The 13374-nt window shown below is 37.9% G+C and overlaps 1 protein-coding gene across 1 annotated transcript in view; it reads left to right on the forward strand.

Moving 5' to 3' along the window:
• LOC148127790 (protein eyes shut homolog) overlaps window positions 1-13374 on the forward strand; it is a 188174-nt gene that overhangs the window by 119346 nt on the left and 55454 nt on the right. The window contains exon 6 of the mRNA XM_087921048.1: window positions 12355-12545. Within this exon, the coding sequence (XP_087777174.1) occupies window positions 12355-12545 (191 nt within the window). The remainder of the gene's footprint in view (window positions 1-12354; window positions 12546-13374) is intronic.

Consider the following 13374-nt stretch of genomic DNA (forward strand, 5'->3'; position numbering starts at 1 on the left):
GCATTCTGGTATTATTTTTAATTTGTCTATTTGGTAAGAATCCATTTTGGTCGCTATGAATGATCTGATTAAAGGTTTTTTTCAATCTTTCTGCCATTATGGACATAAATATTTTATAATCAACATTTAAAAGGGATATGGGCCTATAATTTTGAATTTACTGATGGTCCGAATCTTCTTTTGGGATCAATGTTATGTATGTCTCCCCCCCCCCCCATGACTTAGGTAATTATGCTGTTGTCAATACCTCATTATAGAGTTCTAATAGTTGCATTTCTAATTTTTCTTGGAGCGTTTTATACAGTTCCCCTGGGAGACCATCCAGTCCTGGTGTCTTATTGTTTTTCTGTTTCAGGATTGCCTCTTGCAGTTCTCTTAATGTTATTTCCCTGTTTATCTCTTCTTTATCCTCTTCTGGGATCACAGGTAGCCCTTTTCCTTCTAAGTAATATTGGGTATTTCCCTCTGGTACGTTTTCCCTACTATATAATTCCTCAAAAAAACTTTTAACAATATGTTTTTTCTTTTCAGTTTGTTGCTGTAGCGTACCATCAGCGTCCTTCAATTGTTGGATTGCTCTTTTTTCGTTTTCTTTCTTAAAGTCTATAGGATAGCCACCTTCCCGGCTTATTCACGTGTTCAAAATAATTCTGTTTTATCTTTTTCATGTCCTGTAACCATTCATCTTGTGCTAACCTATTCAATTTATGTCTAATCATTATCCACTCCATATTTGCTGTCTTATTATGTGGTGTTTTTTTCTAGTATTTTTTCTAACTCCTTAAGAGTATCTAGTAGTTTAGATTCCTTATATCTACATGTATTATATGAAATTGGTAGGCCCCTGATATATGCTTTAGTCGTGTCCCATAGATTTGGAATTGATTTTTGTTGTTTTTTGTTTTCCTTCAGAAAGAACTCCAATTCTTTTTTCCATCATCTTAACACATTCTTTTTCTTTTAGAATCTCCTTGTTTAGCATCCATCTTCTGTTTTTTTTTTCAATCCTTTCCAAATTATTTTAATGGGATTATGGCCCACCCATGTATTAGATTAAATTTCTATTTCTTTTATATTACGTTCCATTTCCCCATTTGTCCATAACATATCCAATCTTGACCATGATGTGTGTGGTGCTGAATAGTAAGCATACTGTTTTTCGTATGGATTTCTTTCTCTCCATATATCTTTTAATCCTAATTCTTCCGCCATTTGATAGAATACTTTTGGTAATGTTTTCCTTTTCCTTTTTTTCCCTGGATTTTCATTATCGTAATATTTTCCTAAATTTGCTATTGCATTGAAATCACCTAGCACGCATATGTTCTCATATTCCTGTTCTAGTAATTTTCTGTATAGTTTGGTATAAAATTTTTCTTGTTTCTCGTTCGGCGCATATAGCACTGTCAATAACATTTTCTTATAATTTATATAAACTTCTAACATCAAAATCCTACCCTCCTCATCTACATATACCTGTTTTGCTTGTAAATGTTTCCTAATATATATTGCTCTCCTCCTTTTTTTTTTTTTGTTGGGCTAAAGATACGTATTAATCTCCTAACTTTGATGCTTCTAACAGTTTACTTTGATGTTTCTGGATATGTGTTTCTTGAAGGCATATAATATCTAAGTTCAATTTCTATAGTTTAGTAATAGTTTTTTCCTCTTAATTTGTGAATTTAAACTGTTGATATTAATGGAAATCAATTTGATTTCTTCTGCCATCTTACTCTGTAGTTGTTTCTTGTTGAAAATTATTTGCTCTCATTTGGTGTCTCATTCTTAGGCCTTCTCTTTCCACTTCTTCCTGCTCTCTTTCCTCTTGTTCTGTTTCTCTTTCCTCCACCCGATCTTCTTGGCTCCTACTTTCCACTTCCTCTTTGCTGTTCTGGTCTTCTCCTGATACCACATACAGTTCAAAGAATTCCCTCACTTTTTCTATACTGTCTATTTTAATTTTTTTATCCTGCCATGATATTAGCATTCCCTCTGGGATGAGCCATTGGAACAGGATGTTATTCTTATTCAATTGGGTGGCCAGGAATCTGTATTTCTTTTTATGTTCCCTTATTCTTCTTGGAATTTGTTTCAATGTTACAATTTCTGTTCTCTTAAATATCAGCGGTTCGTCTCTTGTCACTTTGTATATCTCATCTCTCAGTTGTTTCTTTGAGAATCATATATGAACCTCTCTTGGAAGTCTAAAATGTCTTGTATATTCTTAAGTTTTCACGGGTATTTACATGTATGGCATTCAGCTTCGTTCGGGTATTTTGAACACTATACAGAAGCCTGATGATGGCAGATGAGATTCTGCCGAAACGTTGCTACAACTTTAAAAGCACAACTACAATGACATGGGAAAATACCCGAACAAAGCTGAATGCTATATATATATATATATATATATATATATATATATATATATATATATATATATATATATATATATATCTTTGGTTGTTCGGGTTTTCTCCCGCGTAAGATTCAAGTATCTAGGCAAGCTTTTCGATGAAGTCTCATTCATCATCTTCAGGCTTCTGTCTCCGGCTCTGTGCTTCTCAGAGTAATGTGAGATTGCAGCTGCTTCCTCCTTTTAACTGCCAGTGGGGGTGGGACTTGATTGGGTGGGGGCTTGGCTGTGTTCTGATTGGGTGGGGGTGTGTTCTCATTGGTAGGGGGTTTGGCTGTGTTCTGATTGGTTGGGGGGTTAGCTGTGTTCTGATTGGTTGGAGGCGTGTTCTGTTCAGGTGGGGGCTTGGTTGTGCTCAGGTTAGTCTTAGTTGCTGGGGGATTTGAGCTGGTGAGTTGTGATCTTGCTGTTTGGCTTCGAGTTCGTGGTCCTTCTGCATCTTCTGCATTCTTATGCAACTGCCGAGATCAAAATTTAATTCCCACAAGCTTCCAATTGAAATTCCACACCAACACAGCAGCCACCAAACGCATCCTAAAAAGAACAGAACTGGCCCTAATTAGAAATGAACTTCACACAAAAAGGTTTCTCCTAGACCAAATCAACAAAGATCTCCTCACACTCCACCTCAGACTCAGCAACAAGATTCACCCTCTACTTTGGGACAAATCCAAACAACTTGCTGTCTGGAGAGCCGAAACACAGACCACCCTCAAGACAGACACACACACCAACAAACTCAGGAAACTACAGCAACGCCAGAAACCAACTCCTCCCCACAGCCACACATGAAACAAACAGTGCACAACATCTCAGACAAGATCCTCACTGAAGCTGAAACCAAGGTCCTTTCAAAAGGATTCAACTTTGCTGTCACTCCCAAACACATCCCCACAGAAACCATCATATGCGGAGTTGAAACCAGCCTGACCAAAACCAACCCTGATGATGCTAACAAAATCAGACTTGAAATCACCAACATCCTCTGCACTAGCAAACCACCCAAAAGCAACTTATCCAAAGAAGAACAAACTGCACTACTTAACCTGAAAGAAGACACCAGCATAATAATTCTACCAGCAGACAAGGTCAATGCGACAGTGGTTATGAACACATCTGACTACCAAACCAAATTAACCAACCTACTCCAAGACCCCGCATACAAACCCCTAAAGACAGACCCCACCACCTACCTAGAAAAACTACCAAATCCAAAATAAAAGCCTCCCCATCAGTGAAGAAATCCAGCAACGAATCATACCCAGAGAAAAATCATCCAGATGCCCCAAGCTTTATGGTCTCCCCAAAATACACAAAGAAGGAACCCCACTCAGACCAATAGTCAGCTCCATAGGCTCACCTCTACAAAACCTAGCCAAATTTCTCGCCAAACAACTACAACCTTATGCAGAATCCATCAACTCACATGTAAGAAACTCATTCCAATTCATCGAGATCATAAAGAAACAAAACTTACAACCTAGCGACCTACTAGTAAGCTTCGATGTCATATCCCTCTTCACCCAAGTGCCAATAAAAGAAGCCTTGACAGCCATCCAAAACAAATATAACCCCCAAGCACATCCTAGATCTAACCAACCACTGCCTATCCAATACATACTTCACCTACAATGGACAAAAATACAAACAAATAGAAGGAGCACCCATGGGATCACCCTCTCACCTGTCATCGCAAACCTCTACATGGAACACTTTGAAACACAAGCTCTAGAAAAATACGACCACAAACCCAAACTCTGGCTCAGATACGTAGATGACACCTTCATAATCTGGCCACATGGGAAAGAAAAACTGAACAACTTCCTCACACACCTCAACAGCCTACACCCCAAAATACAATTCACCATGGAAACAGAAGCCAACAACCAACTTCCTTCCTAGATGTCTTGGTATACAAAAGATCCAATGGCTCCCTAGGACACACCATCTACCAGAAGAAAACACATACTAACCGCTATCTACATGCACTCTCACACCACCACCCAGCACAGATCAATTCCAGAGCCAAGACACTCATCTCCAGAACAAAATGCTTAGCCGATGAACAACACCAAAAACCGAACTACACACTCTCACCAACGTACTTGCAGCCAATGGATTCCAAAGAAAGAAGATTACCCACCTAATCCAAAAAGAAACCCCAACCAAAATCCAAGACAGAGAACAAGAAAACGGCAAAGCCCTCCTCCCATATATAAAAGGCACTACAGACAAAATTAGCAAGATCCTCCAAAAACACAACATCAAAACAGCATTCTGCACAAACAGAAAAATATCCACCATCCTAAGAAACCCCAAAGACAAAATCGAATTAGAAAACCAAGGAGTATATGAAATCCCCTGCACTGCCTGCCCTACCACATACATTGGACAAACTAACAGAAGAATAAGTGCACGCATTGAAGAACATAAGAACTCAATCAAAAAGAAGAAACGACCTCTTCCCTGGTCCAACACCTCAAAGCCACAGGACATGAAATTGATTTTAAAAATACCAGAACTATCGCCAAAACCGAACACTTCAACAGCAGAATAATCAGAGAAGCCATAGAGATAGAAAAACGCCCACACAGCATGAACAAACGAGATGACACCTCCCGCCTTCCAGCCATTTGGAAACCTGCCCTCATGAACAGACGAGTACCTAACATGAAGAAGGACACCAGACCCACACCCATGAGAGCCACACAAGATGCCACCACCACACTTCCATGTAGAAAACAGACTCCCACCCACTCAGAAGATGAGACACGACCATGGACCAGAAGCTGCACGGCAGCTGCATCACTACCCACTTCAAACCCCTCCGAGCCATACATGAAGCAAACCGACACCCACTATGAAGATGCAGAAGGACCACGAACTCGAAGCCAAACAGCAAGATCACAACTCACCAGCTCAAATCCCCCAGCAACTAAGACTAACCTGAGCACAACCAAGCCCCCACCTGAACAGAACACGCCTCCAACCAAGCAGAACACGGCTAACCCCCAACCAATCAGAACACAGCCAAACCCCCTACCAATGAGAACACACCCCACCCAATCAGAACACAGCCAAGCCCCCACCCAATCAAGTCCCACCCCACTGGCAGTTAAAAGGAGGAAGCAGCTGCAATCTCACATTACTCTGAGAAGCACAGAGCCGGAGACAGAAGCCTGAAGATGATGAATGAGACTTCATCGAAACGTTGCCTAGATACTTGAATCTTACGCGGAGAAAACCTGAACAACCAAAGATCCACATACAAATACCAGAGAACCTCAGAAAACATATATATATATATATATATATATATATATATATATATATATATATATATATATATATATATATATATATTTCTTAAGTTTTCATGGGTACTTACATGAATGGTATTCAGCTTTGTTCAGGTATTTTCCCACGTCATTATAGTTGTGCTTTTAAAGTTGTAGCAACGTTTCAGCAGAATCTCATCTGCCATCATCAGGCTTCTGTATAGTATTCATCTGTGAGTCAGGCTTTTATAGTGGTTTCAGATTTAAATTTGGGGCAGCCTATTGCTGTGCCAGAATGGTTTTTTCTTCACCCTGATTGGTTGGGAGTCTTGGTCTGTGTTTATTGGTCTTGGAGTTTGCTGTGTTCTGCTTGATCGGTGTTTCTAATATCTTCTGTCTGTTTTGTGGCTTTTTTTGTCTTGGCTGGCTGGCAACATTGTGTTCCTGTATTGGAGGCTTTTAGTGCAGCTTGGCTCCAAGTAAATGGATGGCTATCATTTGTTAGGAAGCTAGGTTTCATCTGGGTGCCTGGTTGGGGAGTGTTTGAGCTGGAGGTATCAGGGGGAATCTGTTTGTGCCCAGGTGTTTGCCTGGCTTGTGGTTTGGAGATTTTTTTGTTTGTGAGTGCAGGCTTCCAAATAATTGACTCCACCAGACCCCCCAACCAATGAGAACTCACCCCACCCAATCAGAACACAGCCAAGCCCCCACCCAATCAAGTCACTCCCCCACTAGCAGTTAAAAGGAAGAAGCAGCTGCAAGCTCACATTATTCCGAGAAGCACAAAGCTGAAGACACAAGCCTGAAGATGATGAATGAGACTTCATCGAAACGTCGCCTAGATACTTCCAATTTTACACGGAGAAAACCTGAATAACCAAAGATCCACATACAAATACCTGCTAAAACCTCAGAAAATATATATATATATATATATATATATATATATATATATATATATATATATATATATATATATATATATATATATATATATATATATATATATAATCTAAAGATATAGATACATAGATAGATAGATAGATAGATAGATTTAGATTTTTTTAATATACACTTTTGAATTTATTGCTTAGAAATTATTCAACTTTCTTCTTTCTTCCTTCTTCTTTTCCTTTCCTCTGCACAACGTCACATTACTTTCCTCATTTCCTGTTTCCTCAGTCGTCTTTAACTACTTAGTCACTTTCCCTCTCAAATTGCACAGTCACAGCTTTCTATCAAAATGGTTCCACTCTCTGTTCAACTACAGCTCTCCATTAAAGTTCCAATTGTTCTCTCTAATGCCTCTTTTCTGCTCTACTAGTAATCAATCCAAATCATAGAAATTTTAAGTTTTTATTCACAGAGTCTCGAACTTTTCTTCTGCAGTGTTCTCTCTCAGCTGTCAAGCTGTTCTGTTTCCTCCTCCCCCTTTCACTCCACGATCTCCCACTAATTAGTCACTGTATTCACTCTCTCCAGAGACTCCCTCTGTAAAAGTCTTTCACAGGGCTCTCTTCTCTCACCTCTCAAAAACTGTCCCAGTCTGCCCTTCTTCTTCCGATGTCTTGCGTTGATCCACTTTCCTGCTTCCTGATCGCAGCTGGCTGTCACAGCTTTGGACCCGCCATAGATGCCAGGTTTCTTTCATGCCAGATTCAAAGGGCTTCCCCCTCCTCGCAGGGGGAGGTTGCTTTCCTCCACTCTGCTCCTAGGCTTCCCCTTCTAATTTGTGTGTCTCTCTAAGTTTCACGATGCCTCTGAGAGCTTCCAAGCATGAAAATTCAGATACAGGATTGCAGATATCGCTCTCCTGCTCCGCTCCGCTGTGACCTCACCACCGGAAGTCTGGATCGGGTTATTTTTAAATGTGTGCTGTATAAACTTGAATTTAGCTGTGGAGCTAACCCTTGAATTTTTATCAAAATACCATGAAAAATGGATAATCTGTGGATTATCCACAAATAAGACAACTGTGAAAATTGAAACATACGAACATTTTGAGGGTTGGCTTATCCAGGGGTGATGTGTTTTTTTGGTTAAAAATTCAAGCGTCAGTTTATTGGAGGATAAGCTTATCTACAAGTATATCTAGTACCAAGATCTCTACAAATGTTGCCTTATGAGGTGTTAGCTATCCTGTCCAGGATATGTCATCTGCAGATCTGATAAGCCTTCCTACATCTCTTCAGCAATTTTATTAATAGAAATGATAAAGCGTGGAAGGCTCAAGGTTGAACTATTTGGCACTCAGCTTAATAGCTCACTCAAGGAGCCACTTGTAGAACAGCCATTCTTGAGAATTCTTTTGAGAACGATTTCAAGCCATCTATGGATTCTATTAATTGGCATGGTGACTAGAACTCACTTAATTGGCTTCCTAATGAGAATCTGTTTATAACTACATGCACATAAAAAAGTGCATTAGTCAGTTAACAGAAAGCCTGTATGGGTTTACATAAACTATGACGTGTACAGGTTAAGCTGGGAGGTTGGAGTTCCCCCTCTCATTCAGGACAAATAATTCTAACATGACGTCAAAAAGTACTTAACCTTTTGCAATGCTATTCCATTTTGTTCTTTCTAAATAGCCAGAGGCCCTGGCAAGCAGGATATTGTCTATCAGCCTTCCAGTTCTGCCTTGTTAGGCATTTGGCAATCTCTCCCTCTCCCTCCCCCTCCCTCCCTCCCCTCCCTCTCTTAGTCCAAAAAAAGACCAAAACAAAGAAAACTCAGAGGTTTTATTAAGTCCCATTGAATTCGAGGAAAATTTATGCCTATTTAAATAAGCTGAGCTTGCTTTCTAAAGCAGAGTTTTATTTGCATTGTCATAGGGTAGGTACCTAATATTTTAACCAGTTAATTACTGTACTTTCTATACCGTAATATGGATTTGCTGCTATCTAGGATTGAGAGTTCAATCCTAAATAGCAGCAGATGTTTCTTTCCTGAGACGCAATGAAAAAATATATGCTGCAAACTCCACATAGGCATAAGAATATCAGGGCATTTGGCCAGTAAATGCTAGCTCCACCCAGTCATCCCAATGCTACCCCAAATTAGGGGATTAGAGCAGGGGTGTCAAACTCCCAGCCTGCGGGCTGGATGTGTCATATGCTGACCACGCCCATGCCTGGTTTAGCGAAAGGGGGGAAAGGTTCCGATATGTAACATCACACCGTTGTGATGATGTGAGATTGACATCCCTGGATTAGAGGTTCATAAAAAAGGAGCGTATTTTACAAATTATTTTAGAACTTCTTGATTTCCCTATTGGTTGCATAATCAGCCAGATGTTTGGACTGAACTTGTCATTTTTATCTACCTGTTAAGTACTTCCCAAGGATCCAAGATAGGAAGATGTTATTTTTTTTTTGATGGCTAAAGATATTTCACAGAATATAAGCTGTTCCAAGTAAAACTGTCTTTTGCAATTTGACTGAAATTATCAGTGCCAGTGGTGTTCAAGTAGTGCTCAGAGGTTTTTGGACTGCATCCAAGATGCCTATTACTATTGGTATTATTTTTGCTTTCTTTTGCCACAGTCATTCTACATTTTATTTTCAGGTCTTTGAATTGTGTGTTTTTATCCAATTCTTTCTCTTTTCTTCTGCTGTCTCCAAGTATTGAACATCTGCTATCCAGATATTTTTTCTTATTGACAAATATTAAATCTGGACTATTTTGTGGCAGGTATCTGAAATCTAAAATCCTTGAGCATATTAGCTTCTTCATTTTCTATTACTTTGTGTATCTTGTGGTCCCCTGATCCTTGCTTGAAGGCAAATAGTATCTCTTGATGATAACCTAAAGCAGCATTGTTGTTACTTTGTCATGCTGTTGTTTGTGGTCAATCTGTGTGATCAGCTAACTTAGAGGGACCCTTGTTTCTTCAGCTTCTTTGCAGAGAATGATTGGGTTGTTTGTTGCACATCTACCTTATCCTAAACCTATATTAAAATTCTGGGAAAGATTCAACACAGAAATCAAAGGCACAGAGATTCTTATTCTTACTTCCACTTGCAATTTAGGGCAAAAATTAATGAAATAAAAGATATTTATGAATATCATACAAGTGATCATAAGCAATGTTAGAGATATTATAGAAACCAGTAGGTCTCTGAAAAAAGGCCTTTTAATATTATCTGCATGTGCTCTTTCCTTGACATAAATCAATATTGTATGAGCTAGTGGGCTACCGTGCACAGTTTTTTTCCATGAATCTCCCTTTAGCAACTGCTTTCTTCCAAAGAGATTTATTTTCCGTGCTGCAAGCTGCCAGCTGAAATTGCCATGAAAAAGGGACGAGAACTCCTCAGGTGAACAGCTCGTGCAAGGAATTCCGAGATGGATTGGTTGCTACAGAGCGATTTTAAACTTTTAGAAGAAGGAATTACAGACGTGATAGACATTCATCATGATATAGTAGTGTGGGACTCAGACAATTCTCTCCTTCAAATATGTAAAAGTCATCTACCCCTCCTGCAATTCCTGGATACATGAAACAATTGAAGATCATATTTAATGCTATATGTTTGTTGGTTACTATTTTCAGTAATATGCCATCTCAGATAACATAGATATGTCATGTATATAGTATTTAAATTTGTTTTTTAAAAGCATTATTTATGAAATAAAAATATATGGTTTCATTTATGAACCATTTCTTTTATGTATGAATTTCCCAAATCCCTATAACAGAAGCTGAGGTGATCATGTGCAAAACACAGGGAATAAATGAGTGCCAAAACAATAATATGGTGAGCTATAGTTCTTAATTGGAATAGAGTTAGAAGAGACAGCAACAGCTTTTAAAAAGTAAGACTTTCTTCACCATTTATTTTAATATACTGTAAATTTGGCCTTTATTGTTTTCATTCTAATATCAAACTTAGTGAAGAATCCTATCAGACAACAAATTTTTGCATCTTTAGATAGTTTTGCACTATATCTCCTTTGCATTAGATTAAAAGCAAACAAATGAATCCATAAGTGAAATGGTAACGGGTGTATGAAACGAAATCTCTAGACATATGGTTAACTCATGGAATAATTTACTACTCCTAAGGTGTTCTTCAGATGAAAAGTTCAGGCTTCTATTTTTGATCACTCTAAATTTATGGTGATTCAAGTCACATCACTCTGCCCATGGGACAACCTCTTTCAGGATTTCTATCTGTCTAAGGCAACTTTCTGCTTATTCAATAGAGGCTTCCAGCATGTAAGAGACATTCTGGTTTGATATTGTTTCTTTCTACCAATGGAAAGTAACAGAAAGAACCAAAGCTCCATTCTGACCTGCCATCCCATCAACAGGGTAGAGAATTCTATTTGTATTCCTTTAATAACCCCATAACTTTTGTTCAAATCTACCTGGGATAGTTAAAAATAGGCCTTGTCACCTGTGACTTTCAAAAGACAGCCAAATGTCAGCATTGCTTACTGAGGAAATAGCTAAATTCAAGTCAAGCGCGATTTTTGGTTTTACATTTATTCACACAAACAAAAGAAACGTTTGATGTGATATACTGAAACCCAGAAAAGTTACAACAATAACGTAAGACTTCTTGCTTTCCTTTTTTAAAAACAATAGCAACTATTCTTATTAACTTTCAAATAACTTCTAGAAGACTTCACATACCTTGCCACCTATTATAAACAGACCTGAGGGTTAAGTTTACAACCTGTGATGGTCCTTGCCAGATTTTATGTTCAACATCATCCTAATTTCAAAAGCCTGTCCAAGGACATCTCCATTCCATAGCAGATTGAAATAGAGAAGATGTCAAAAGGGAGAGGGGGAGGGAGGAAGAGGAAAACAAATCAGAAAGAGAAGGGCTATTCAACAACAAAATTAAATGTCCTCCTCACTTTTAGCCACACTTTTGCTTTGGTCCCTCCCACTTTACAATAGCGGGAGGGACTTGCCTCCCATTTTAGAATAGTGGAAGGGACTTCCCAGGGAATGCAGCTCATAACATAAAAGAATTAATACTTTGGGTCCATTATTTGTTTAGAAGAAGGAGGGATGTGTGCTCCATCCAAATAAAGCAGAGCTGAATTATCTTCACATGTCAGAAAATTAATTAACTAATTGTTGATCATCCCAAAGGTGCTTTTTCAAGAGGCAACTGGACTTTCTAGTTTTTCTTTTGCTTCTCATCCAAGAAGCTCAGAGCTGAAGAAGCTTTTGGATGAGAAGTGGAATGTCTTCAAAGAAAAACCAGAAAGTCCAATTCCCTTGTTGAAAAAAACAGCTTTGGGACAATCATGACCAGGATGACTGAGAATTTCCATAGACATTTAATTGTTGATCTGAATTTTTTGCCTTACCCTCTTGGATTCCTTTTGCAATAGAGATTAATATATAACATATATAGTTCAGAAATAAATCCATGCAAAAGGGATACACTCACAAACGAGCAGGCATTTTCTTTACAAGAGTGTTCCGAAGTCAGATTTATATTCAAATCATGTAGCTGCTCAATAAATAGACATCATTGCACTTGAATGCTTTCCTCTTTTTCTTTATCTGAACAATGGTTAAGAAGCATCCCTACATTAGTGGATGAATGTTATCACTTTTCTGTATCCAAACAATAAGCCTTTGATATGTAATCAATTGGTATACATTCTTTCATATATATTTTTTTCTTATAGATTTTAGCTATATTCAGTACCAGGGGAATTCTTTTATGGAATTTAGAGGGATTACTTTGCATCAGCACAATAGCATCAATTTACAATTCCAGACGTCTGGCTTTCATGGCCTCCTTCTTTATATTGAACAGAAACCAACAACAATGGGCAACTTCGTTATTCAGCTTTCTGTCAAACGTGGTATCTTAGAGGTAACACTTCAAATTATTCGTTTCTAAATTCTATAATATTCTTCTTTATAACGAGTTTTAGAAGTCTGTGTTTGCAGATTGGAAAGCATAATATTTACTGTCTAGAAATAACCAGATGTTACTTTTAACAACAACAACAAAATCCTTTTAGAGAATTCTCTTTGTAGGAATTATTTGAATGGAAGATAAAATAGATACTGATGTAGCAAAAGTATAATATGCATGGATTGGTATTCATGGCCTCTACCGAAAATGAAATGTAATAAATATGGTGCATTAAACCATGGGGCAAAAATATTAAGTACATCACAAAGGTATTAAAATACTTAGCTATTCGTCACATAAACCTTGATGCAAACTTGATAGCATTAATCCTTAGGTTGTTTTATAAATTTGCTGTACAATAGAAAATGGAAAGATAATATATTCATTATTCATCCTTTATTTTTAATGAAAAACATGAAACTGATTGTAGATACAGTGTAGCTATTTTGCAGAACAATGACTGCGTTTTTGCAACAAATTCTGAGAGCTATGAGAATATCTAAGAAACACCTTAGTTGCAAAGGCCTTTACATTTATTGCTTAATATGCACATCAGTCAAGAAATATATGGGTTACAGCAAAGAAATTGTTTGGTAGGAGTTTGAATGTTAAATGACTGATTTTAGAAAAACCAAAATAATCAATGTAATAATTATATTCATGTTGTAACCTGCCCAGAGTCTCTATAATAGTGAAATGGATGGCCTACAAATTTAATAATAAAAAAGAATAAGGTATAAAAATAACAGCATTTTTGAGACTGACATTTCTGCATTTTCGCAAA

This window comes from Pseudonaja textilis, chromosome 1 (genome assembly GCF_049901715.1).
Source record: "Pseudonaja textilis isolate UNSWEBS1 chromosome 1, rPseTex1.2, whole genome shotgun sequence".
Classification (NCBI taxonomy): domain Eukaryota; kingdom Metazoa; phylum Chordata; class Lepidosauria; order Squamata; family Elapidae; genus Pseudonaja; species Pseudonaja textilis.